The sequence below is a fragment of the Bacidia gigantensis genome (genome assembly GCF_019456465.1).
Source record: "Bacidia gigantensis strain McMullin 20006 chromosome Unknown contig_156, whole genome shotgun sequence".
Taxonomy (NCBI): Eukaryota; Fungi; Ascomycota; class Lecanoromycetes; order Lecanorales; family Ramalinaceae; genus Bacidia; species Bacidia gigantensis.
The window spans coordinates 480,848-506,377 of record NW_025408594.1 but is presented as its reverse complement, the minus strand read 5'-3'; the positions used below and the strand labels follow the sequence as shown (position 1 = coordinate 506,377).

The following is a 25,530-nucleotide window of genomic DNA, read 5'->3' as shown; positions in this document are numbered from 1 at the left end:
AAGTATACTCTTCAAGAAAGAAGACAAAGAGGCATCAATCACATCATTAGGTGCTACTATGTACGCCGTCCTCCTCTTTCCCTCCCGGCTTGCGCCATACCTATCTCGCTCTCTCATATCCTCAGCGGAAGCCTTTCTGTATTACAGTCCATGCACCTGACACCATACCGTTCCGCTCTATTGTGAGACAGACTTATATACACTTTTATTTGTTCCTCTTGGGCGATGAATTCGTCCGTTCAATTGCAATCAATTAAAATCCTCGGAAAGGATCTTCGCTCCTCCTCCCCTCACTCCCCGCACTGCCTTCTGTAACGCCCCAGTAAGAAAGGTCTTTCTTCTTGCCCTGTCGAGTGCGGAAGCTTCGTGGCTCTTTGGCCTTTCTTTTTGGTGCCTGGTGGTTTTCTTTGTCTTGCACAAAAGCTTCCATCCTGACAGTGCCAACAGCATCGAAGAAGTCGTTAGGAATGATGTGTGTGTCAGTGGTACTACGCGTCATGGTGGTGTGCGTTGTGGCCGGATTAGAGGTACCTCTTGAGAAAGGTCGACCTTTCTCATACCTGTCGCGAGTGGTTGGTATGTTGAACTCAATACTCGAGGCGGTTGCGGCGGCGTTATTTGGGTAATTGCCAAGTGAACTAAGAGGTATCATTCGCGGTCCAGTGCTACTCCGCTTTCTTGCATGTGCAGCAATCCGTGGAATCTGTGGTGGTTCGGCCGCCTCTTCAGATGGGCGCTCAATGCTGTCAAATGAAATTTGTGGGACGTTTGAGTAAGTAGCCTCCGCGGTGGGCGACGAGAAAGAATGCGGCCCGATTGAGGGTCTGCCTTTTGATTTAGATACTCGGATAGAATCGCGATGGGGTGCTCGTCGAACGTTGACGACGGGCTCTTGTGAAGGCGGTCTTGGTAACTGGGCTTGTTGCTCTGGTGAGGGCGTCTCGAAATCCGTCATACCTTGGCTTGAAGCACTCAGGTAAGAGAGCGCAGTAAGCCATATGTAGTGACGCTCTCTGGTTACTGCTGTGACCTTCAAAGCCCGATCAGGTGTGAGTATGAGTATTGACCGATTGAAAATTGGTTCGTGTGTAAATCCCTTAGGAAGAGGGGTTTCGTCCTTCACATCTAAGACAGATTGGATGGCAACTGGCAGAAAGTCAGTCATTATCAAGCAACAATGAGTCATTGACCTACGCTTCCTTCCACCCTTGCCCAACAAGGCAGGCCCTGATGTCGGTTGCTTGCCGCTCCAGATTACAGCACGTTCATATGGTGCAAGCCAGACCCAACGCTTATGTCGCACTCCCCCAACCGCACCAGAATCACCCACCTTTCCATTCTGAAAATCTGTCTGCGCATTTTCCGTAATTCCGAACGAGCTTCTCTTTCTAACATATTTCCACATCCATTCACCAACCATCGTCTGGGCGATTGCATCGACCACGCTCGTATGCTGACTTTGAGATTCGACGCCGGTATCTTCCTGTGGCGACTGAGGTACTTCAGGATCGATGCTGTGTTTTTTCTCTTCAGCTTCACTTGGATACGGAAGTATGAATTGATTCCGAGGTCGACGGGGAGGTGTGCTTGGCGGATTGGAGGCTGTTGAAGCTGTCGAGGCGGGCAGAGGCGGCGGAAGCTCTGTGGGAGGGGTAGGATGTGTTACCGCAGCCGCAGATTGTGTTTTCCGCAGAATCTTCGGCTTGACAGGAGGCTTCCTTTTCGTATTCTTGCGACCCGTTGTGAAGAAGCTCGTAGAGTAGGGAGTCGGACTGCCTGCACCTTCACTAGCGCTAATAGGTATCTTCCGAGAGCTTGATCTGGTAGGCACTGGAAACGGAGGTGGAGGCATTTCTGCAGGGGCATTTGAGGCGCTTGGTTCACTCGGGCTTCTTTTCCGTTGACTGTAGTCCGCTGGCCCCGTGGACAGAGGGGCTGCTTTCCGAGCACCATGATGCTTGGCCGCTGCAAGCTTCAACGGGGCCGGTGGTGGAGATTTAGGATTGAATGTCTTAGATGACCCCGCGACCGTCCCTTCGACCGTCCCTTCTTCCTTTGATAGCTGAGAAGCGCCACCATTCGCTTGTGCTTCGGTCTCAGACGCGGACTCCAGGCGATCAAGCACCGTTACCCGATTTTGGGGCACCAGTTTCCAGGAATCTTTGACCTTTGACAATGTTTTACGTATGGGTGGAGCGGTGTTGATCTCATCGTCGCTTATTTCGACTTCAACATTCTCCAGCAAGTCATCGTCCGAGAAGCCAGCAAAAATGCTGTCAGACCTTACCGGCCGTCGAGGGCCTGTCTGGTTTTTCTCGTTTAAAGGCCCGTCATCATTTTGACCAGGATAGAAATCTCGAATACTGCTTATTGGCGGACTCTCTGGCGGTGGATCATGTTGTAGCACCGGAGGTGGACTCTTGAGATTTCGTTTAGGAGCTTTCGCAAGTCTGGGTGCACCTCGCTGTTGGCGCCGATCAGCATATCTGGGAGATGGTTGTGTCAAAGCAGACACTGAAGCTAGTCGAGGTGGCAAACGAAGAGGCCGCTTATCCACCCGAATCTCCTCCGTTTGCATGCAAACGGAACGAACACTACGCGGTACGTCTAACTCAGCCTGGCAGCCTGCGTTTTTCGTTCGCGGAGGCAGCATGACGCTTGCGTGAGAAGAGGAAGGCCTGGAAGCAGGCGGCTGAATGGTTATAAATGGTATATCCATCGAAAGAGGATCAACACGGCTAAGTGCATTCAGTTTCAAATCCTCATTCTGCTCGGTAGTTTGCGTGGAGCTATCGAACACTTCTGCAGGAAAAGCCGAAGACGATGAGGCACCTGCATCACTTTGATCCAGATCTTCCGTCTGGCATGAAGCATTGATGGTGACAGCAAGTTTTGGCGCCGCCAAGGCAGGCGCTGTTGTTTGCCCCAAGAATACCGACGGAATCGAAACCCGCTTCGGTCTTGTTGCATGTTCTAGCTGAGCGGACGCATTCGGTGCAGTACTAGAGGAACCTTGCTTCGAATGTTTGGGTGAAAGTGGTGGGGAATACTGCGTCGCAATATCATTGTAGGCAATGCTGTTGTCCCTTGCAGGATGGCGCACATAATCCTTGACGATCCCGGCAGCGTGCTGATCAAGTGCCTTGTCTGCGGCATCACTATATTCTAAAGGCAGACCCATCATTTTCCGAGCTTTATAGTCTCCTGAGAAGCGGCGAGCGCGATGTTCGGCCTCTTCCGGAAGACGTTCAGGAGAGTCTGGTGGTACGCTGTCCTGATTGTCGACTTCATCTTGCTCGGAATCGTTGTCCCCAAGCTCATCGGCCAGACTCAAACTACTCGTTGACTCTCCTAACTCAGGCAAAGCGCTCAAGCGTGATGGCGCACGAAATCGTGGGTCTTTCGAATCCTGGTAATCCTCATTGCTTCTGACACTTATTCTTGATTCAGCACGACTGTTTGAGCGTACGCTGAACGTATCTCCTTTGGCTGCCGCCTCTTGCATGCTCTCGTTGTCTTCCTTTGCGCCCGACTGCTCCATCCAGGCCGATTCTGCGGCAACCATTTCGGCGACCATTGTTTTGAGTCGACTTTCTAAAATATGAACTTTCCGCTCAAGGTTACGCTTATCATCCAACCATGCCTCCTGTTCCTTGTCTTTTATGTTTTGTGCCCTTTCTGCGTCTTCCTCCTGAGCGCGAAGCTTTTGATTAGATGCCTCCAGCCGTTTCCGCGTTTCAACAGCGACGCCCATTGCATCATCCCTCTCTTTTGCTATATCTCCTAACGCAGCTAAAGTCCCGCTTTCAAGTAATTGCATCTGCTTCTTCACCGATCTTGTTTCTGCATTTCGCGATGCAACCTCCTGACTAAGTCTTTCTTGCTCTGTCTTACTCTCGTGAAAGGTTTCTTCCAACCTTTCCACGGCAGCATTCTTTTCGTCACGCTCAAGACGCAAGGTATGAATCTGTTGGATAAGAGAGTTGTCCAAATCTGATGTAAATCGTCGCGAGGATCTCTTCTCCACATAGACTGTGTCTCTGTCCACTTGAGAGCGAGGGAAGTAAGAGTCGTGCTCGGGAGGAAACGCAAGCGGTGTCGTGAAATTAGAAGTTGATCCATGGCGAGAGGAGTGTTGGGAGAGGCCCAGTCCAGGGGTCTCGAAAGGCGTTTCTGATGGAGTAGGAACATGGTGCGGAGTCATGGTCTGACCGTGCTCGAGAGCCATTGTGACCCTCGGATCCAAATAAGGATCGTTCTTATATTAGGCTTCATGTAGCAATTCAAAGGCTCATCCGAAGGAGTCCATGCCTCACTAAGATATTGGTGTATTGTGATGTTTGGTTTTTGGTTCTCTGTAGGTGCATCTCTTAAAAGCGTCCGTATGGTGTGTTGGGTTTGTGTGTATATACAAAAGTGACAGGTGAAGACTGTGAATGCGCGTTAGTCGTCAGTGGAGGGAAGCGCCTTGGTGGAAACCACATACCATGCCTAATTAAAGATCAGAAAAGGCTGCAAATGCTTCGCACGGAACACAAAGCAGACGACGCTTTGAAACAGCGCTCCTAGTCCTGTGAGCCACCGACGTGTTGAGGGGCGGCGTCACTTAGGGGAGGGTTGAATATAGACTTACAAACTCGGACAAGCATGGACCTCCACCCACTACTTGGAACGGACTGTCAGTGGATTGAAGCTAATGAGCTCTCCCTATTCACAGGGCAAGTTCAGACGTCCAGGATTCCAGGTGGGGGGACTTTCTACGCATTGGGGCAAGATCAGAAGATTAGCAACGAATGGCAGGAAAGACTTGGCCTGGTATTTGCCAGGATTGCACGTCCCATCGGAGATTGATGCATCATGCATGGGAAGCATATAAAGGGCCCCATTATTCCAACCTTCAGGCCTCAGGGATGCAGCTTGCAGCTCGCAGCGGGATCCTGTGCGAAGCCTGGGCCCGTCTTGCGTTGATTCGCTCCCGGCACCTAGGACTTTTCTCCGGTTGCCAAAATACCGTATGTCATCCAACTGTTCAATTAACCAGCAATGATACATTGCTGTCGTCTTCCTACCATCTCGACATTGTCCTCACTCTCGCACGCGCCGAGTATGCGGAAGTCCCTGTCCGAGGAGCATACAGTAACATATCATCTCCTCCTCAAGAATGAAGACTTTTCCTTTGAGTGTACTGTTCTCACAGCCACCACTGGATCCCTCAGTGACTCGTTTGCGGCCTCAATGGGATCTTCCATTTTCTTGGTCGGCATACATCAAAATAGGCAAACTCCATTGTTTGTCCGCTGTGGGTGAAAAGGGATATTTTAGAAAGAAGGTCTGTTTAAATGTAGACCAGGAAAGCTCGGTCGGGTACTGGTAAGACATTATTATTCACGGTGTGCTATCCGCAGAATCAGAACCCTTGCGGAGACTGCCCAACGAAAGCTGTTGAAATGAGATAAGCCTTGAATGATGGCGATCATCTCGTCTGGATACCGTGTGCAATCGGCATGGATGTTGCATAAAATGAAGTGTCATAATGCAATATGTTAGTATGATCATGTTCGCAAGCGGAGCGCGTATGTGGAGGGAAATGTCGTCTATGTGTATGGCACCTCTAGATTGGGAGATGCTCCTTTGAGGATGAAGAGACAAATGCACAAGTTTCACTAGGTGACGACGATCTTGATATTGGGTATCTTCTTCCTATGTCCATTGATCTGCCCCGTTTCCCACCGTTGACTCCATGAGCACGCTGTAGCGAGAAGCAACGGAATTCAAATGCGCTGAGAGCTGTCGGTGAAATCATATCTGTCATAATTATCAATCCCACCACGTATCCTTGCCAATCGATGTTCACACATGGCCCCTTAACCTGTCTATAAAGCCGACTTTACCCCCTAAATATATGATATCAAATGACGATCATGCCGTTGTGACGAATAATTGCGAAATCTATTCGAGACCAAACATGCTGTACAGTAAAGCAGTGTGAGCAATGCGCGAGCAAAGCGGTAGCGCGAGTCGTCCTCCTGTGATCAAAACAAAGCAACTGAAATGATTTTGCGCCTTTGCGGCTATCGTACTATGTATAGACGAAGTTGGAGCGCTAGTGGTGTCGAATGTCGTTCATTGCGCATAGGATGTTTGAAGATGCCATTGGACCCTAGGAAGTTACATTCCTGGTTATCAAAAAGGTGCAGTTGGCCTGTCCAGGCAGAGTTGGCCTTAAAGGATATTGCACGGTCTTCTCGGAGACTTCTTCACCGTGTCTCGAGGGCCACGTCGTTTGCCGTCCCGTGTATCTGACATGCTGCTTGGGCCTCCGATTTTACCGTGATTCGTCCCGCTTCTGACCAGAGACGAGTCTTGCCGTTGATTCCTGAGGCTCCTAACGACATCGTAAAAGGCTCTTTCAACGTTGATGCAGTTCTTTGCGGAGGCTTCAACAAATTGGCAGCCCATTTCTTTGGCCAGAGCACTACCCTCTTGTGTAGAGACCTCACGCTCAGTGACTCTGTCGGATTTATTCCCAACCAGCATGACAGGCGCAGGCCCGGTGGCCTGGTTGCCAAAAGGCACATTTCCAGACAGAGGCGAGGAGAGGTAAGAGCTGTGCGCAGTAGGCGAGCTTGCGCTAGAAGCGTCTTTGACTCTCTGTATTTGACTGTGGAATTTGCGGATGCGGTTGAATGAAGCTCGGGATATGATGCTATACACAAGTATGAAGCCTTCACCGTCCCTTATCCATTGATCCCGAAGGGCTGTGTATTCTTCCTGGCCCGCGGTGTCCAGAACTTCAAGCATGCAAGACTGGGAGTCGATCACAACTTGCTTGCGATATGAGTCCTCTATGGTCGGATCGTAAGTCTCAACAAAATGATTGAGACATAGCTAAACGATCGTTATTTCTGAGCGGGTGAGGGATTAACTTGATCATGTACCTGAATTGTAAGTGCAGTTTTCCCAACACCGCCATCGCCCAGCACCACCAATTTATACAAAGTCATTTTCCCAGCCATTGTTTGAGAGTGGATTGTGAGTATGTCAAGTAGACTGGTAAGCTTCGAGCTGTAAGGAGCACAAATGTACTTCTTGATTGAAAAAAAGGCGGGTGTTGAACAAGTCTTGAACCGATGGCAATATGATCGATCGAGCAAGAAGACTTATAGCCTAGATGATTTGGGTACAACGAAATAGGTGTCGATCGCTGATACTGTCCTTTGACTATTTCCAGTACCACATTCAGGGTCTAGGTACGGTCCATTCTCCCGAAAGACGGATGCTATCGGCAGTACTCCCGCTGAAACCGTCCTAAAATATAAGAGTGGTCGTAATTATGGTGTAGAGGCTGTATCAGAAATAACGCAGGTACCTGAATGGAAACAGGGCGAAACAGAGACAGTGTTCGAGAGGAGCGGTAGAAGGCCGGATTGGATGCTTTTAATAAGTATAGGGTAGGGCCGGTGCGTAGAGTGTTTACCGGATTGTCATCCGGCCTCGTGCTCGTAGAATGCTTGGGTTTCGAGGATGTCCGTACGCAGGAGTGGTGTCTTGGGCAAGTTGGGAGGGTGGCCAGGGAGGGCTGGGAGTTGGATTGGCAAGCAATCGGTAAGATTGGAAGTCAGAGGGTGCGGCGGATGGGGGCAATAGAGGCAACGAGAGGCAGGCTGAGGGTATGTTGCCCGTGTTGGTTCTGGCACGTAGGTGACAACAACGCGAGGAGAATGAGGAGGGAGGTGGCAGTGGGAAGCCATGGCCCTTGACAGAATTCAAAGTTGAGGTTGAGGGCGGGGCTATCTCTCCCAGAGACACAAGTTCGAATATCGGATGCACAAGCAAACTCTACCCTAGGCACATCTAGGGTCCCTAGCTCGCCATCAGAGCTCCCAGCTCCCCAGCCTACTACTCCAAGCCTACCACAAGTTCCACAACTAATGCACAGGCTAAAAGCCGTCGGCTTTCATCCCTTGAGACGTTGGATATAGTCGCATTTGAGACCCAATGAGCGTCGCCGTATGAAAAGAAGCTCATCCGTCCGAGGACACAGACCACTGTCCCAGCGATTTGGGTTCCTGCAGCGCTTTTGCGTCTAAAGGCGACGCCTATGCCCTGCCCACTGGTGCTGCCACCAGTGGCGGAGAATTTGCGACAAGGCTCTGGGGATGGCAGAAAGCGTAAAAAGGCTCGAGTATCATGGTCCTGCTCGAGGAAAATCACAACGCGGCATTTCTGTTATTCGAAGGCTTAACAGGACACAGCAAATTGACGAAGAATGAACCTCCGCATGCGTGAAAGGTGCGGTCAATGCTGTGCCATAGTCCCTTCCTGTGTGTGGCTGGCAATCTTCCGTAAGCCAAGATTGCCACGAAAGCCTCTGATCACGCTCCCATCTGCCTGCATCGATCGAGAAGACATCGGGGCACGAGTTTTTCTGACAACAGACAACGCTCGTCGTAGAACTATCTGCAAAGACTTCTGCTGATCCTCGTTAAAACTTGGATCATACGTCCACGTCACAATTTCATAGATTAGTCCGCTCGTGGGGGCACCAAGATGCGTGGGTAGCTCGCTTCATAAAGCTTCATTTTTGTTGACGTTTTGGTCTCGATGTAGAAGCTACCCTTATTAGCTAGCAGAGCATTCATACCAGCCGCGGTGGGACGGTTCGGAAGGCAAAGCCATCCACGGGGACGGGATCTGGCGACGTCGTGCACTGTGAGTGAAAGCACCAAGCCATGCCGCTTGCTGATCACACGAATCCTTCGCGATTTCCCAATTTGTAGGGTGACCGAGCCGAGCTTCCTTCTAGGACTTCTCCAGCAGGCCCTGCTTCTTAGGCCTTCACCGCCAGCCCTGTCAAGCGATGAAGTCCGATGGGCAGAATACCCGTTCGCCCTGTAGGTCTCATTCCTCAAATGAGAGAGAATTTTACTCCCACGAGCAAGATTGCGAGCACGGAAGCATGGCTAAGCCGCGAATATCCTCGTCTAGATTAGCAAGCCGACTGGGACGAGCGATTTGGGACGAATGGTGTGATTTCATTCTCAGTAGTCATGTTGCTTAGAGTGACTGTGCCAGACGTTGCAATTCACGCATGAGTTGCATACCTCTTTGCTAAAACTTGCTCGCCTCGAGTCCACCAACCGCATGTTCTGCTTTTTCTGTTGATCGCTCGAAAATCTCGAGTTGATAGATAAGGATCTGCTGCAATTCTACGAATCAGTGCACTGACCATTGTCATGGCCTCACATTCGTTGTTAGCAGGCGCAAGACATCCACACGTTCGTCTCACTCTCATCATTCGAAGATCAGGCCATCAGATGCTCTAACCATGCTGTCCGGTCATAAGAATGGAAGCAGCGGCACTGAGCTTCTCTAGCAAATACGTAAGAGTCTAACATTGGAGTGACGAGAAGCATCACTACTAACTACTATATCAATCGTAGCCCATAGCGACTAGTACCTATGGTGAGATCGAGATTCTGTAGGGCCTTGGCAGTAAAAATGGCGATATTATATACATTCTGATGGCAGTACACCGCGATTGATCTCAATTCGCCGCCATAATACCTTCGAATTTGAGAGTTCTTGGACGCGCTCCCACACTTTCCACAGCCAGCGTATCCGCTGGATCTCCATAGATGCCAGACCCATGAGGGTCAGATAGAAGCCATCCATGGCACATTCTTCGCCTTCGACATCTACCACGAACAGGCCGCAGGCCGGTGCCAACAAATCGCAGTCGTCGCTCTCTCAGAATGTCCTTGTGGTGTCCAGCTAACGACCTGCCCCAGTAGACCCTTGCTAAGACTACCGTGATTACGGCGTAGCAATAGGAGGCTGATGGGAGTGAGCGTGTGCGGAGGGAGCATGGGCAAGTAGAGTGAGAGGCAAGTGATCTATGTTTAATGCTATTGTATCTTGGAATAAGGTTTTTGCAAGCTTCTCCGCGACCTTTAAGCCAGCAAAATGCGTTCCTTTTCCCTCTCTTGTCCCTTGTGTTTGCTTTTCAGCATGGCGGGCGCTGGGATGAAAAGTCCATTTCGCTGAGACGATCCGCTTCGTTTGACATCTCTTCACTGTCCTATAGCCCGATTTCTTTATACTCAACGTGCCCAGTGACGCGCACAATCCGTTTCCTTGATTTAGTCTTGAATTCTCCTGGACTTCGGGTCGATCTGCGGACGGAGACTTATTGAAACCGCGAATTCGGCGACGATATCCCACTGTCTGCATACCACTTACAGGTTCAAGTGTGTGACTAGATACACTCGGAGCTTGAATGCAAGGCAGGAGGTTCCTGGCGCAAGGCTTATTCTTGTGAAGAAAATGGGGAAGGGGTTGATTGCGGACGGGAAGTCGTGAACCAGAACCTCGTCAGTATATTTGCTTGCCAGGTGCCCACGCCGGGAAGAGGACTGAAGCTTCCTGCTTCTCTACGGCCTCGAAATAAAATCATGGCATGGAACAGATATCATGGCCAGACCAACTTGATCACATTCAGAACTTCTGACAGGCATCCGTTCTTTATGCTCAAAATAAACGGGACCAAAGTGAGGGACAAAGGCCAATTCAGCGGAGTAACAGCCACACCGACTCAGCTTTATCTCTTTATGAGCAACTTTACTATTTCGAGCGCTCAAAGAGTTGAGCATGACATGGGCACGTTATAATAAGTAGCCATATGCAGGACCCAACCTGCCTCCACTACCAACCACCAGCAAATCATCGCATCTGCTCAGCTTTCTTCATCACTCAATTACAGCTACCAACTATGAAGATCTTCATATATCTCGCCACCCTCCTCCCCCTCACCCTCGCATTAACCCAAATCGAGACCTTCACCGATGGCGCCTGCAACGGCGCCGGACAAATTGTCACCATCCCAGATGGCGAAGCTTCGCATTTCCCCAGCGGCTTCAACGCCTTCAAAGTGACAACCCTGGCCTCTCTTTACACAATCCAACTTTTTCAGCCATTGAGTGGCAGTGCGGATCTGTGTAGTAGCATTATTGGCTCGGCGTCTTTTACGAATGGGTGTCAGCATCGTGGTCCTGGGGGGACGGCCTTGCCTTGGGTGAAGTGTGTAAAGACATTTAAGACAGGGTAAGACGGGGAAGGAGGGGTGGGTGAAGGTGGTTTATTGCGTTTGATCGAAATTCCCAGGACGATTGTTCCGTTGTGCGTGTGACTTCTATGTGTTCAACATAATCTCGAAATTTGAACTTTCCTCTCGAGTTTCTCTCTAGACCTGTTGCTGTTGAAAAAGAAATCAAATGATTCTATTCCCCGATCCTCTCTTGGACACTGAATTATCAGGTAGCTGCCTTTGAACAACCCCTGATCCAACGTGCAAGCCGTACTTGAGGTGTCAGGCGCTATTTGTCGCCTCACATTTGAGGAACCTCTACCGGCATTGCTGTGTATACCTTGTCCACGCCTCGTCTACGGTGCAAAAACCTTTGATAGCCAAGAGATACTGCTTATGTGTAGATCCTTGTCATCATCTAGAGTAGATTGACAGTATTCTAATATATTTATACTTAGTGAGATCAACATATAACCAGTGTCATAAGACTTGTATACTGTAAACATTCTCTTGCTTGGCATCAAGGAACACACAACATATGATATAATTTTCTTTTATTAATGAATATACATAATATGTTTGTTATTTGACTCTGTGCAACCTGAAATCCATAATCATCTCGGCAGGAGCACGAGATTGATAACAGATTGGAACGTACTGCTTGCAGGCGTGAGGCCGCCCTACTTTTGCATGATGTTCCAATTTGAGATGTGACTTCCCATCGCTGTCTTGACTCCGCTTGAACGAATGAAGCTTGGGATGTGTTGTCGGGATTCTTTCGTTTCGTTGCTCTGACAGCTGGACAATAGTTTTATCTGCTAGAATTAAGTGAGGGGTCTTTGCCGATCATCTGCGGAGCTCCATTTCGCCGCAAACTGTCTTCGCACTGGCACATTCGTCACTGCAGTGCGAAATGATCGTTGCCAACCTCAATAGAACGAGAGGTCAAGTCCTGGATACAGATACAGTATCGGGATTGCGGCCTCCTAACGGCTGACTGCCAGGATGAATCGTCATGTTCAGGATGAAGTTCACGCTCACTCCTTACGCGACCCCGAATCTTTCTGGTCGCATCAAGCAGACCAATTACACTGGCATAAAAAACCTTCTCGAGCTCTGAAGCTCTACAAAAGGACGCTTAGTGATGGCACATCGTACCAGAGCTACTCATGGTTTCCCAACGGCGAAATATCAACCTCGTTCAATTGTGTTGACAGGCATGTCAATGCTGGCAACGCAGATGCCATAGCCATCATATGGGACTCACCTGTCACGGGCGCTACTGAGAAGATTACATATGGCCAACTCCTCGAAGAAATTGAAGTCCTGGCAGGGGTCTTGCGTGAATCAGACGTCAAGAAAGGGGATGTCGTCCTTATATACAGTATGTTTTAATTGCGGAGTAGCAAGCAAGCATCCAATTGAGATCCACAGTGCCCATGATTCCTGCCGCGCTCTATGCAATGCTGGCTGTCTCTCGACTCGGAGCAATTCATACTGTCGTCTTTGGGGGATTCGCATCAGCTTCATTAGCACAACGCATTGATGGTTCAAAGCCAAAAGCCATCATGACAGCATCGTGCGGCATAGAAGGCTCAAAAGGGCCATTGAGTTATAAAACATTGGTTGAAGGTGCACTGAAAAGGAGTGACTACAAGCCCAAGTGTGTCATGATATGGCAACGCTCCCAAATGCCATGGGCCCCGCTCAATGAGGAAGCGGGCGAAAGAGACTGGCAGAAGTTGGTCCAGAGCGCCAAAAGGAGAGATATCAAGGCAGAAGCAGTGCCTGTGAGGAGCAATGATGGCCTGTACATCATCTACACTAGCGGAACAACGGGTCAACCGAAGGGTGTTCTTCGAGAAGCTGGCGGTCATGCGGTTGGACTCAATCTTTCCATTCGCCTTCTCTTTGGCATTCGTTCTAGCGACGTGATGTTTTGTGCATCTGACATCGGTTGGGTAGGTAAGTGTACTTCCGAAGATCTCTTCTCAAATGGTTCAGCTGACTCAGAAATGCTCTTAGTCGGACATTCATATATTCTGTACTCGCCTTTACTCGCCGGCGCCACAACAGTGCTTTTCGAAGGGAAGCCAATTGGTACCCCAGATGCCTCAGCCTTTTGGCGAATCGTTGCAGAGCATAAAGTCAACACCTTATTCACAGCGCCAACAGCGCTGCGTGCAATCAAGAGGGACGACCCAAAGAACAAATTTTTGGAGGATGCTGGTCGACGAGGAGGCCTCAAGCAGCTGAGAGCTCTCTTTCTGGCTGGCGAACGCAGCGAACCAAGCCTTGTCCGGATGTACCAGAGCCTCTTGGAAACATTTTGCGCCCCAAATGCACAAGTGATCGACAATTGGTGGTCATCCGAGTCGGGTTCTCCCATCACAGGCTTGGAACTTGAGGCTCAAGCTGGCAAAGACTTCCATAGTCGAGGCACTTCCAAGGCTTTGCCAACCAAGCCTGGCGCCGCCGGAAAAGCAATGCCAGGTTTTGACGTCAGAATCGTTAACGACGATGGGAAAGAAGTCAGCAATGGCACTATGGGCAACATTGTTCTGGGCATCCCATTAGCCCCTACAGGCTTCACGACGCTGTTCAATGATGAGGAACGCTTCTACAAAGGCTACATGAAGCGTTTCGAAGGCAAATGGATAGACACAGGCGATGCCGGCGTGATAGATGAGGATGGATTTCTGTCGATAATGGCCCGCACTGACGATATTATCAATGTCGCTGCGCACCGCTTCAGCACTGGAGCCATCGAACAGGCCATCACGTCCCATGCCTCAGTGACTGAAGCGTGCTGCGTGAGCATTCCTGACGACTTAAAGGGCCATCTTCCATTTGCGTTTGTCACACTTTCAACGACTAATCATCCCAATTCTGCAATACCGGATGAAAAACTGTACAAAGAAGTTCAGGCATTGATCAGAGATCAAATCGGGGCCATCGCGGCGTTAGGAGGCATGATTCAAGGGAAAGGCATGATTCCGAGGACGAGATCTGGGAAGACGTTGCGGAGAGTGCTCCGAGAGTTGGTGGAGAACGCTGTTCATGGCGATTTTGAAAAAGAGGTCCAAGTACCCGCAACAGTAGAAGATGCAGCAGTGATTGGGGTAGCCAGGTCGAAAATTAAGGAGTATTTTGAAGGCATGGGAGGGAAACATAAGGCGATTGAGGCCAGAGCTAAGCTTTGAGTATGTCAAAATGAACGGAAATCAATGTTTTCCAATGAAGCCCGTTCATCACTTCATGACACTTGAAGCCTCCCATCGAGCATCATAGTTTAATTTGTCTCTTTATATTCCAACAGATATCGCCATTTGCTTCGAACGACATTCCCAGGTGAAACCCCTGAAAGCAGAGCCGCATCTTAGCGGCAAATCTTGAGGCTTATCGACACGTACATGATAAAATAATTCCGCAACAACACAACGACAGCGCTGCAATCGCTCGCGGAGCCCACACATGAATTGACACCTTGCACAAATGACACGCAGACCCACACCTCCACAACGCCCATAAAACCTCTCTACTACCCGGTAAGCCCTTGCGGCTTCACCATATCTCCAACCTCCCAGAATGGGTTTCCTCCAATCCTTCTTCCTCGCCCTCCTCCTCCTCCCCCCCTCGTCCTCTGCGCCGAAGACTTTTACAAACTCCTCAGTCTCGACAAGGGCGCCTCAGACCGCGAGATCAAGAAAGCCTACCGCACCCTCAGCAAGAAATATCATCCTGATAAGAACCCGTACGGCGTCTCCCCCCGGAACTATCCTTGAGAAATGTGTGAGCACAAGCTAACACACACACGTGCTACAGTGGTAATGAAACCGCCTCCCAACGCTTCGTCGAAATCGCCGAAGCCTACGAAACCCTCACCGACCCGGAACTCCGCAAAATCTACGACCAGTACGGACACGAGGGGCTCGCGCAGCACAAATCCGGTCGCGGCAGCCCGGGCAATGATCCCTTCGATCTCTTCTCGCGCTTCTTCGGCGGCAGCGGACATTTTGGCCATTCCCCGGGTGTACGGCGCGGGCCGGATATGGAGGTGCGGATACAGATCCCGCTGAAGGATTTCTATACGGGGCAGGAACACGAGTTTAGTCTTGAGAAGCAGCAGGTTTGCGAGGAGTGTGAGGGGAGTGGGAGCGCGGATGGGACGAAGGATACGTGTGGGCAGTGTGGGGGGAGGGGGGTGGTGGTGCAGAAGCATATGTTGGCGCCGGGCATCTTTCAGCAGGTGCAGATGCAGTGTGATAAGTGTGGGGGTAAGGGGCAGGTTATCAGGAAGCCTTGTAAAGTGTGTGGAGGCAGTCGGGTTGTGAAGAAAGTGAGTAGTCATGTTTTGCATGTGGAGAAGGGGGTGAAGAAGGGGAGTCATGTGATTTATGAGAATGAGGCGGATGAGAGCCCGGATTGGGAGGCGGGCGATTTGGTGGTGCATGTCATGGAGGAGGAGCCGGGGATGAAAGAGGATAGGGAGAGGAGTGATGGGGCGTTCTTTAGGAGGAAGGGGAGGGATTTGTTCTGGAAGGAGGTGCTCAGTTTGAGGGAGGCGTGGATGGGTGATTGGAAGAGGAATTTGGTGCATTTGGATGGGCATATTGTGAGGCTTGGGAGACAGAGGGGGGAGGTGGTGCAGCCAGGGCAGGTGGAGATCGTTGATGGGGAAGGAATGCCAATTCCGACGAGTGAGCAGGAGAGAGAGAAGGCTGGGGAAGAGGAGTATGGAAACCTGATCGTAGAGTATACGGTCGTGCTTCCAGATCGTATTGAAAAGTCTATGGAGAAAGAATTTTGGGGGACATTCGAGAAATGGCGAAAAAAGATTGGCGTCAATTTGGATGATGAGCTGGGAAGACCTCCGCCAGAGAAGGCCGGGGACCAGCATAGGGAATTGTAATACTATAGAAAGAGCACTGTGTCTCGATAGAGAATAGAATGCTCTGGGCAATGTTCGATTGGCACGAAACCACTGAGCTGCCGATGCGTCTGTCATCTGGCACGTGTAAAGCTTGGCTGCCTCCCTTGATACTTTCGAAGGCTTTGGGTATGGATTGCTTCATAACGCTTGGAAAACGGATAATTCCTTGTCTCGACTTGCAATTTGCGAGTCAGCCAACTTGAACGTGCATGCAAAGTATAGGTGAGGTTGTCACATTTCGATAGTCGGTCAAAGCTGCAGGGATCACACAGCTTCTAGATTTTCGATGATCAGATGTAGCCACTCGGCAGTCAGCCCATAGTATTCGGCACCTTCTTCAATAGCTGGGGAGGCGTTTTGGTCAGCGCTCTAGACCTCACAGCGGACAGTCGCATTCACTACAAGGGTTCTCAGATTAGCATAGTAAGAACAGGCTGTGATCTGGGAGATTAGATCTGATAGATCATGCTGATGGCGTAAGATTCTCGGATTGATGCCCAACGGAGTCCAGAATCATCTGACTTGAGAGATCCAATGAGGTTAATCTGGCTAGAGACAGTGGAGAGGCGGGAAAATCCATCATCGACTTCTCAAGACTTGCTGATCGAGGAGACAGTGGTCACGCGCGGCCCAGCAGACTCTAACCATGAACTTCAACAGGGAATGGAAAGGTCCTCGTTCCGGTTTCGGATGTTGGTCAGTCTACACTTTGACAGGCTGGCTCGCGGCGGCCTCGGTCAACGAATGCGTGGACTTACGTGAGCTGCATATGCGCGATGCAAATCATGATTGTGCGCCAGCGGCTCTATGCGTCAATAATCAGACGACTGTCAAACTTTGGTTTACCGCATAAGACCAGACAAAGTCGGCGCCGAGCTCTGGCACACGTATCGTCTCGATGCGTCACTATCATTGGAGAAAGGAGTCGGTGTAATAGTGATAATCTCCCTGCTGTTACCAACGCTGATCATGTGAGCCAAGTAATTCGTTAGTACTTCGATAGTGACAGAGGTGGTCTGGAATGATCGGCGCTGTATGAAGGTCTGCGCGGCATGGATTCCGACAGCTCGCCGTAGGACCGTTAGAGCCCCTTAATGAGGACGTTTGGAGCCTCGACTACCGTATGCTTCTGCCGGTCGCTTGAACAGCTTGAAGGATGTATCAGCCAACGTCTGAAATAGGCTGCTTATAGCCAACTGTCAACTGCGAGCGGAGAAATAGGTGCTGTGCTTACGCCCCGCACAGGTGCTCCAGTTCCTTAAGTGGCGATAGGCGAATGAGCAATTTTGTTTCCTCATGAGCCTTTGGAAGCCCCCACGGATTTTGACCACTTGACCTCACCCCACTTTCGCAAGATCACTGCGAAATGATGCTCTTTGGGGGTCGTGTTTCGAGCCTTGGATCCAAGTATTGTGTTACAGGCCCAAATTGAACAAGGGGCTAACATTCTAGAGCTTGAGCCAAAGTACGTCAGGCCTCGTGCCAACCCGAAATGATCAACCGCAAGCTCGGTTAGACAGATTAGAGCAAGGCTTTAATCTCCTTCAGAGTCGGCGCTATTCATGCTTCGACAATCGCACCGAGGCTTTTGGCGGCGGATGGCTGGCTGAGTGAGCCTTCGAATCAGAACAATGACCGGCCTCCACCGTGACTGAGATGGGTGTTTTCAAGAGTCAAAATGATAGAATACGAAGAAGACAGTCGGCAAGATGACGACGGCCAGGTACCGGCTTTCATGGGGCGTACGTAATTCGATGTTTGGCAAGGTCGAGCCAGTCTTTTTCTTGGGTTGGGTTTACTTTCTCCTCCCGTCCCATGGATACAACAGAATTTAGCTCGAAAATCAGGGTCTTGCCACGAGGGAGTGGCGCCCTTCAGCCGTTTCCAGGAGGGTGGTACTTACCCTTACTGGCTCTGTATTCCGTGGAACGATAGTCTGGAGTCCTTGCCCCAGCTGTCAAGGGGTGCGGCTAAAAGAAGAGTATCACGCTGTGGTCTCTCACCGCTCTCTGCATAGAATCAGGCGCCAAAATCACGCAGCGCCCTGGCATGTATCAGTCCAATCAGCGGGGATCCTGCTAAAGCAATAGAAGGGGTCAAAGCCGCAGCCAGGCAGCGAAAATCAGGGTCGAGCCTAGCAGGAGAATAAATCCATGATTATTGTGATAATCCAAAGCCGATATTCGTAAGAGCTCATGGGAAAAGCTTCCACCACGGCATCGTAGTGTTTCGGAATAAGGTAGTCAAAGTCACCGTCCCATTCAGACCTCATTATTATTCTCGCGTGGCACTGGGGCCAATGAGACCCCAAATCTGGCCCTTGCGTTCGCCCTTGGATCCATCTGGCATAGAGAGATTCTGTGCTTGTTTAGTAAAAGCGATGCAGAATCTTGGAGACTGAGCTACTGAGAACCAATCGTCCCGGCTGCTCCGGAATCCCTGCCATCCAAATTGCCGGTACCAGATTAGCAGGGTAAATCATCTTTTGGTGTCTCTCCCCCACCAAAAGTAGTGCACCAACATGAGTCCATGACTACCGCAAGCTTCCTCCGCTAGCTCTAAACTCCCGCCCAGACCTACCACCGTTGACCTGCCATTTGCTTGATCTTCGCCTCCTGCGTCAATCACTTTGCGTTGGTCTATATCGCTCTCCACCTTCTGCACTCCGATTGCCCCCTCATCCCACCGATATTCAGTGCGAACCAAAGCTCGGCAGATCTGCAGATACACTTTAACCCAGCTTGCTCCGCACCACGAGACCGCAAATCGACGCTTCCTACTTCACCTCACCATTGCTGGACTAAGCCGCAGGGACTTTCTACTGCCTTGACGACCCATTCGGCAGCCAGTCTTGAGCTTCATCCTCCTCAAACCGTGAGAGCCGCCCGCCGTTCGCGCCGTAAGCTCCCCACCTGTCAACTCCCTCGCGGCATACAGGATACTCCCGTCAGAGGGCCTCGTGGAAATTTTACGGAGACCATTTTGCTAGGCGGACGACACGACACTTCTCATCGTATACTTTGATGAACCTTGGAGACGAAGCACGATACATTGAGTAGCTGGTCAACTGAGGGGAAAAGTGAGGCGTGGTGTGAATGGATAGCAGGCGTAGTAATGGCTCGCAGCCTTGAAAATATGTCGGATTAGATGGACGGAACAGGGCCAGAAGTGAAGAGGCCTCGCCACTATTACGATGCGCCACAGCGAATGCCGTCTCAACCACAGGCTCCGATGTCGAATCCTCCCATGCCTCTGTCTGGCCCCTCACCCTTCCCTCCCAATCCGCAGCAGCAGCATCCACCGCCCTCACCCTATCATGATGTGAATCTCGACGCAAGAAACCTCCCAGATCCTCACAGCTATGTCCAGCAACATCCGCATTCAGGCCACACAACACCAAGAGACGCTCGATTCCCACCTGAAATGGATTTCCAGCGAAGAGGCAGCGCCTCTGGCACACCCAGGTCACCATCTGGTGACTTGCACCAATACCCTCCTCACTCGCGACCGGTGACAATCGGTCCAGTCGGAGAGGGTCAGTCCTACCCCCTCCGTATCCACAGGAGCAAGTCCCCCAAATGCCTGGCTATCCACCTCCAGAAGCCCAAATGAACGGCAATTCACAGCCACATGGGCTTCCGATCCATCCTCATGATCAGGGCGGACCGTCGCTGGCGCCCGCTTACCATGATGGATACCAAGCGTCACCGGTGACTGGGGGACCGCCCCCGTACGGTGGGATACCTTATGGCCCTCCCATGGGGCAGCAGGGTCTTCGCCCAAAGAAAGGGAACCGCGCCACACAGGTACCAGAAACTCCAGTGTTTAATCCGCAATGAAATCTGACTTCCTAAGGCTTGCGATATTTGTCGGACGAGGAAAGCAAAATGTGATGAAGGTAGACCGAGATGTGGGTTTTGCGTGGAGCAGGATTTGCCATGCAATTATCAGAGTGTTGCCCCTCAAAAGTAAGATGCCTGACTTTTCAATCGCGAGTATTGACTGACTGAGAGCAGGATGGATCGTGCGAATCAACAAATCCTTGACCAACTTGAAGCCCAGCAGAAGGACCTGAAAGACGTCAAGGATGATTTCAAAGACGTCAAAGAGGATTTTGGAAGCAAGCTTGAGCGTATTGAACAAATTCTATTTGCGCAATTTCCAAACGCTAAGGCAGTAAAGCTTAGAGAGCAAACAGATTCGAAAGCGGACGTCCAACAATCACAGAAGCCCTTCATCACTCCTAAAGATCACAAAGTGGATGACGCGAGTCCTCATAGTTCTTTCCACACCAGCACATCTGAGTCGAGCGGCAAAGAGAACCTACCTTCTGTCGAAAGGCAGAACGCCATTCACATTGAACACAATACCGCTGCACAAAAATTGTTTCGCTGGCCCTCGATATATGCTTTGCTTCAAAGATGCAAAGGATTTGATTTCTCGGAAGCTTTCGAAGACTACGTTTTCAAGACAGAATTGAACAAGGGTCCGCTGCATCTGTACGGAAGAGGTCAGGGTCCCGATAACGAGACGAATCGATCAAGCCCAAGCAGCGTGGGCCCCAGCGCTGCTGTTGCAAGTCCAGCTACTAGTGCAAACAGCGTGTTATCTGACGAAGCTTCCGACGCATCGAGCCCAGCTTCTTCCATTGACCTTATATGGGGCCATGGATTCAACCCATTTGTTGGTGACTCCACACGGGAAAGCGTGATGGGTGGGCTCTGTGCCGACAATACTCCTAAGCTCGACTCGAGGACAGTCAATAATCTTCATCAAAGTTATTTGCAAAATATGCAAGTCATGCATCCAATTCTCGACGAGAATGTTCTTACCAAGATCATGGAACAATTCAAGCGCCGGTACAGTGGTCCTGCTGAGAGTGGCTCGTCAAAGGCTGCGTTTGCAGTACCAGCTCCAAATGCTAATGTGGATGCTTTGAGAGACTCTACGGGCTTTAATAAGCCGATTAAACGAAAGCATTCCGATCAGCAATTCTGGGGAGAGGGCGGCACAGGGCAAGCTCCTTTAAACCCAAAGCCTATGCTGGAGCGCTCGCCAACGACCGCCCTCGTATTGCTGGTCTTGGCTTTAGGTAAGATTTGCGACTCGCGTGACTGGCTACAAGGCCCTATTGCAGTCAGTCGAAAGGAGCAGACCAACCCTACAGGCATATCATATGCTGGTAGTACTGGGACAGATTCGCCGCCCCCACAAGCCATCAGACTTTCACCATCAGTCAACCCGGCTGCCTCACCAGCTGGTCTTGCTCGCAATCACCTAAGCCCTCGCTCTTCTGTTAGCGATCTGCCCCCGCGTCAGAAGAACCTCGACATCATTCCTGGGTTGGCATATTATGCGCAAGCTACTGATATATTGGGCAATATGACCGGCTCTCATGACATAGCATACGTTCAGTGTTGCATACTGGCTGGACTTTACGCTGGCCAGTTGGCAAACTCTGTTGAGAGTCTTGCATGGATACAGTGTGCAGCAAGAGGTTGCTCCATATTAGCTCGAGAGTAAGCTTATCCTGAGGTGTCCTATTCAGATTCTCTTGGGATTAATGTCGTGCTTCAGCCCTTCACTACCAAAACTCTCTACAGCAAGGCAGAATTCTGTTCGCCTGGCTTTTTACACCGCCTCGCAATTGGAAAGGTATTGTCAGGTCTTAGTCAATGCTGGGCACGATGAAGCTAATCGATGATCAGTGACATACTTGCGGAGATAGATCTTCCACCAAGCGGTATCAGGAAACTCGACAGCGTTCCATATCCCGACGGATACTACCCAGATGATGTAGAAATATCATCCGATGATCAAAGCAAGAGTCTCGTCATGCAGTTCTACAGCTACCAGCTACACCTGCGAAAGCTCCTTGATTGGATCCAACTAGAAGTCTACCCGCCAGGTATTACCCTCACAATGTATATCAAGGAACGCAAGCTCACATGCAGCAGGTCAAGGACTGACAGAATCTGCCCGAAATGGCAACATCCGTATGGTCTTCAACGAGTGGTTAGAGAAGTGGCAGTCAATGCTTCCCTCTGATATCAAATGGGTGGATGACGACATACTGCCAAGAACAATCAACGCTGCTCGACTTCGAGGGAAGTACTACGGAGCGCTTTACATCATCAATAGGCCGATGATTCACTACGCACTTGAGCTTGAAGCCAAAGGAGAGCTCGACGCTTACATGGCGGCTCGCGACGGCGAGCAGAGCAGTGGCAACATGGGACCTCCCAAGAGCCCATCCAACGGCTTCCTTGACGATGTCATATTCTCTGCTAAGACCGCTATTGAAGCGGCGGTTTCAAGCACTATAGCGTTTGATGGAGCCATGGATCTCAAGCGCTTGATCGTAACCAATATCTTTGGGACAGCGCATGCGTAAGTCTTGCGTGCACCTTGCTAGCATTTCGCAAGTATTCTGACTTATCATCTACAGGCAATTCGGCAACATGCTGGTTTTATCCGCAGTCTACAAGTCGAAATATCTTAAACGCTTCATACAGAATTCACGGATGAACAGCACTCCGAAGAAGCATATGGAGCATTTATTCTGGCGGACGACCAATTTTCTGAATCGTTTGAAACCAATATCCCCAACTCTGGCGCAGGATTGCAGCATCCTGCACTCCTTGCGTGAGGTTGTTTTCGAGGGTGATGATGATGATCTCCCTTCGAATCCAACAACGTCATCTTCCTTTGGCTGAGAAATTGACGCCTCAGCCATGAACATTTACATACGCGACATAGACATCACCGAACCTGTCAATATGACACAACATCTTTCCAACTTACTCTTACATAATAGCCTGGCGTACAATTTTCCGACTGTATTATACCCTTTGGGCGGCATCAATTTTTACATCAAAGCAAGGTTTTTGGTCATCCCGGCATCCAAGACCACGAGCGACATTCACATTCATTTTTTCATTGTACACGTCAAGACTGGTCCCAAGACCTCAGAAACGATATCGGCGCAAGCTGACGCACAATCCTTCATAATCACAAAAGGAATCATTGCAGGAATTCTTGCATGGACATAATATCTACAGGTGGCATTACAATCATTTAGCGAATCTTTGGGGGAAACTATCGGGAGACGCGTATTTCTCTGGTGTGGCTTTGGTGAGCGATCGACGACATTGTCATCATCCTTTCCATCATTTTTGAACCCCATTTTCAAAGAGGTGGTCTGAGGCCCGGAGCGGCCGTTGTGTGACCCTGGCTTCTAGCGCTGTGGGAAACGCTAGACGGAACGTGCCAGGTCTAGTTGTTAAGGGGGAGCATCGCCGTTGTCGTTGCATTTCCAGGGGTAGGGTGAAATCCAGCTGTCGTTGGGTATTCGTAAACGCTTCCACAATTGTGGAGGGAACTTTGGAATAGCTTGGCTACGTAGCCATATAGAAAGCCTTCAGGCAAGTTCAGCGACAATAAAGAGAAGCGGAACATGGTCACGCGACACTCTACTACCTCTCCTTTGGGGCCAGCCCCAATTGTCATGCTTCCCATCCAAGGGCAGTTTACAATCTAATCTCCTCTGTGAAAAGCAGCCCTCATTCTGTTGCCTCCGCTGTATGGGAGCTTCAAGGAGTGTCGAGGAGCTACACAAATCTGGCGGCGCTATGTTCTGAGATGTGCGCATCATCAAATAGAAGCTGTGCCAAATTGTACGCTAATCATGGCCCGAGGCAGCCTGCCAAATCCCGCCCTGGCGTTTAGCGCGGTCCTGGCGTTTTGGCTTTCTGGGGAAGGCGACTTCCCTGTTTTCTGAAGATGTAAATAGATGTATTCAGTTGTATAGACAGATCAATTCCTCCCACGTTCAAATCTGTATCTCAGCATGCGTTGCAAAGAAACCCTACAGCCGTTTCTCGCTCTTCTTCCTCTAGTACACGGCGCATTCCTCGACCAAAACGTCCTGCAGCCGGCAGCTGTCGATCCTGTGCATCCGCTGATCACCCCTGCTCCAGCAAGCACCAATTGGCGTCCTACCAGAACACGGCAACGGAGAGGTCTACTTGACGACGTCACGAGCTATGGTGGCCAAGTGTTGTCGAAGCTAGGGTCGGCTGTCCCAAGCTACGTTGCCAGTGGCGTACCGAATTTCTTCCAAGACTTTCCCACCGGCGACAAGGTCCAAAGCAGTCTGGGTCTAGATGACGACCAGGTCAAAGCGCTTCCCACTCAAGTGTTGAACATACCGTAAGTTCCTTGGCGAATCTTGTTGAAGAAGCTTACCAATTGAATAGTGGCTATGGCAATTGGACGGAGCAAGGCTGGAATCTGCGGTTTCATGGGAACGTGTACAAGCAGCCGAATATATCGACAGACAAGCTCAACGATCTTGCAAATGTTTTTCTCGTCGATACTTCTGTCGAAGAACTCCCTCCCGACCAAGCCGCGCAGGCGCGGAATCTGACATCTGAGATCTTCGTTCTGCAGCAAAGTAATCAGAATGTCACATTTGTCATTGAGCCTGCCACCGTAGCAGGAGCCGGTCCAGGGGAACAAGGAGGTGGAGGCGCAGTGACGCCTAAAGGCGGCAACCAGACTGTCAAATTTCCCATTCCTACAACTGGAGAGGGAGACTTTGATGGGTTCGTCCAGATCGATAACAATGGTCTCGAAGCCGGTAACTCTACACAGGATCCACAACGCTTAGATGTATACGCACAAGGCGATATCAATGGAAATGCCACAGCGTATCTTGTGCCTGAAAATGGCATCACAGTAATATCCGACATTGACGACATTCTCCGTATAACCAAAATCTTCCAGCCTAAAGAGGGTCTTCTGAATTCCTTTGCCAGGCCCTTCACCCAATGGGAAGACATGCCTAATATTTACTACAATTGGTCAAGTTCGGTACCCGCAATCCACTTTCACTACCTCACGACTACTCCTGAGCAAATAACAAGAAATTATATGGACTTCATCTACAAGGTCTACCCCGGTGGTAGCTTTGATACTAGACCGCTCAACTTCAGTGATGTCAGTGCTACGCTCTCAATACGAAAATTCCTCCTCGAGAAAATCTTCCAGACTTTTCCCAAGCGAAAATTCGTCCTCGTTGCAGACACCAGCAATCCAGATGTGATGAAGGATTACCCGCAAATGGCGAAAGAATACCCAGGCGCAGTGGCATGCATATTGCAAGTTTCTCCTCAACCCCTTCAATTGACAGCCCAGCTGACTGCTTCTCGTAGCCTACGCAACACCTCAAATACCGACCCTTCCGACCTGTTCCCCTACGATACAAGCGAGTTCAAGGGTGTGGATAATAAGACCTACATGTTCTTCAACCACGCCGTAAGTTCTATCCTATTTCTACCTACCGACCGTTAGTTCGTCGAAAGGTGGATATGCCAAATTTTGCCACCTTAGAGTGCTCTCTTCGATTGGGAGCGGCTTAGAGTGGCTACCTTTCAGTTGATCGACTCCCGCCTCAGAAATCAACTAACAACCAGCAGGACGACCTTACGAACCTCAACATCGCAGCCGG

At 50.3% G+C, this 25,530-nt stretch overlaps 7 protein-coding genes across 7 annotated transcripts; 5 read left to right on the top strand and 2 right to left on the bottom strand.

Moving 5' to 3' along the window:
• Positions 1 to 253: 253 nt before the first annotated feature.
• On the bottom strand, positions 254 to 4,228 carry KY384_002471 (uncharacterized protein; the record flags this gene model as incomplete). Its single annotated transcript, XM_044810994.1, has 1 exon — positions 254 to 4,228. The coding sequence occupies one exon, from the start codon at positions 4,226 to 4,228 to the stop codon at positions 254 to 256; it is 3,975 nt and encodes a 1,324-aa protein (XP_044671877.1).
• Positions 4,229 to 6,222: 1,994 nt separating this feature from the next.
• On the bottom strand, positions 6,223 to 7,016 carry RAS1 (Ras GTPase; the record flags this gene model as incomplete). The annotated part of the gene is made up of 2 exons (XM_044810993.1): positions 6,223 to 6,888; positions 6,939 to 7,016. 2 exons carry the CDS (start codon positions 7,014 to 7,016, stop codon positions 6,223 to 6,225), a joined length of 744 nt encoding a protein of 247 aa, XP_044671876.1.
• Positions 7,017 to 10,771: 3,755 nt separating this feature from the next.
• Positions 10,772 to 11,513, top strand: KY384_002469 (uncharacterized protein; the record flags this gene model as incomplete). Its single annotated transcript, XM_044810992.1, has 2 exons — positions 10,772 to 10,997; positions 11,491 to 11,513. 2 exons carry the CDS (start codon positions 10,772 to 10,774, stop codon positions 11,511 to 11,513), a joined length of 249 nt encoding a protein of 82 aa, XP_044671875.1.
• A 578-nt stretch (positions 11,514 to 12,091) lies between these two features.
• Positions 12,092 to 14,289, top strand: KY384_002468 (uncharacterized protein; the record flags this gene model as incomplete). Its single annotated transcript, XM_044810991.1, has 2 exons — positions 12,092 to 12,470; positions 12,521 to 14,289. The coding sequence occupies 2 exons, from the start codon at positions 12,092 to 12,094 to the stop codon at positions 14,287 to 14,289; spliced, it is 2,148 nt and encodes a 715-aa protein (XP_044671874.1).
• A 385-nt stretch (positions 14,290 to 14,674) lies between these two features.
• KY384_002467 (uncharacterized protein) lies at positions 14,675 to 15,998 on the top strand (the record flags this gene model as incomplete). Its single annotated transcript, XM_044810990.1, has 3 exons — positions 14,675 to 14,678; positions 14,741 to 14,840; positions 14,912 to 15,998. 3 exons carry the CDS (start codon positions 14,675 to 14,677, stop codon positions 15,996 to 15,998), a joined length of 1,191 nt encoding a protein of 396 aa, XP_044671873.1.
• Positions 15,999 to 19,597: 3,599 nt separating this feature from the next.
• Positions 19,598 to 22,735, top strand: KY384_002466 (uncharacterized protein; the record flags this gene model as incomplete). Its single annotated transcript, XM_044810989.1, has 7 exons — positions 19,598 to 19,825; positions 19,971 to 19,987; positions 20,036 to 21,538; positions 21,597 to 21,674; positions 21,728 to 21,927; positions 21,977 to 22,409; positions 22,468 to 22,735. 7 exons carry the CDS (start codon positions 19,598 to 19,600, stop codon positions 22,733 to 22,735), a joined length of 2,727 nt encoding a protein of 908 aa, XP_044671872.1.
• Positions 22,736 to 23,868: 1,133 nt separating this feature from the next.
• KY384_002465 (uncharacterized protein) lies at positions 23,869 to 25,373 on the top strand (the record flags this gene model as incomplete). Its single annotated transcript, XM_044810988.1, has 2 exons — positions 23,869 to 24,230; positions 24,278 to 25,373. 2 exons carry the CDS (start codon positions 23,869 to 23,871, stop codon positions 25,371 to 25,373), a joined length of 1,458 nt encoding a protein of 485 aa, XP_044671871.1.
• Positions 25,374 to 25,530: the final 157 nt, after the last annotated feature.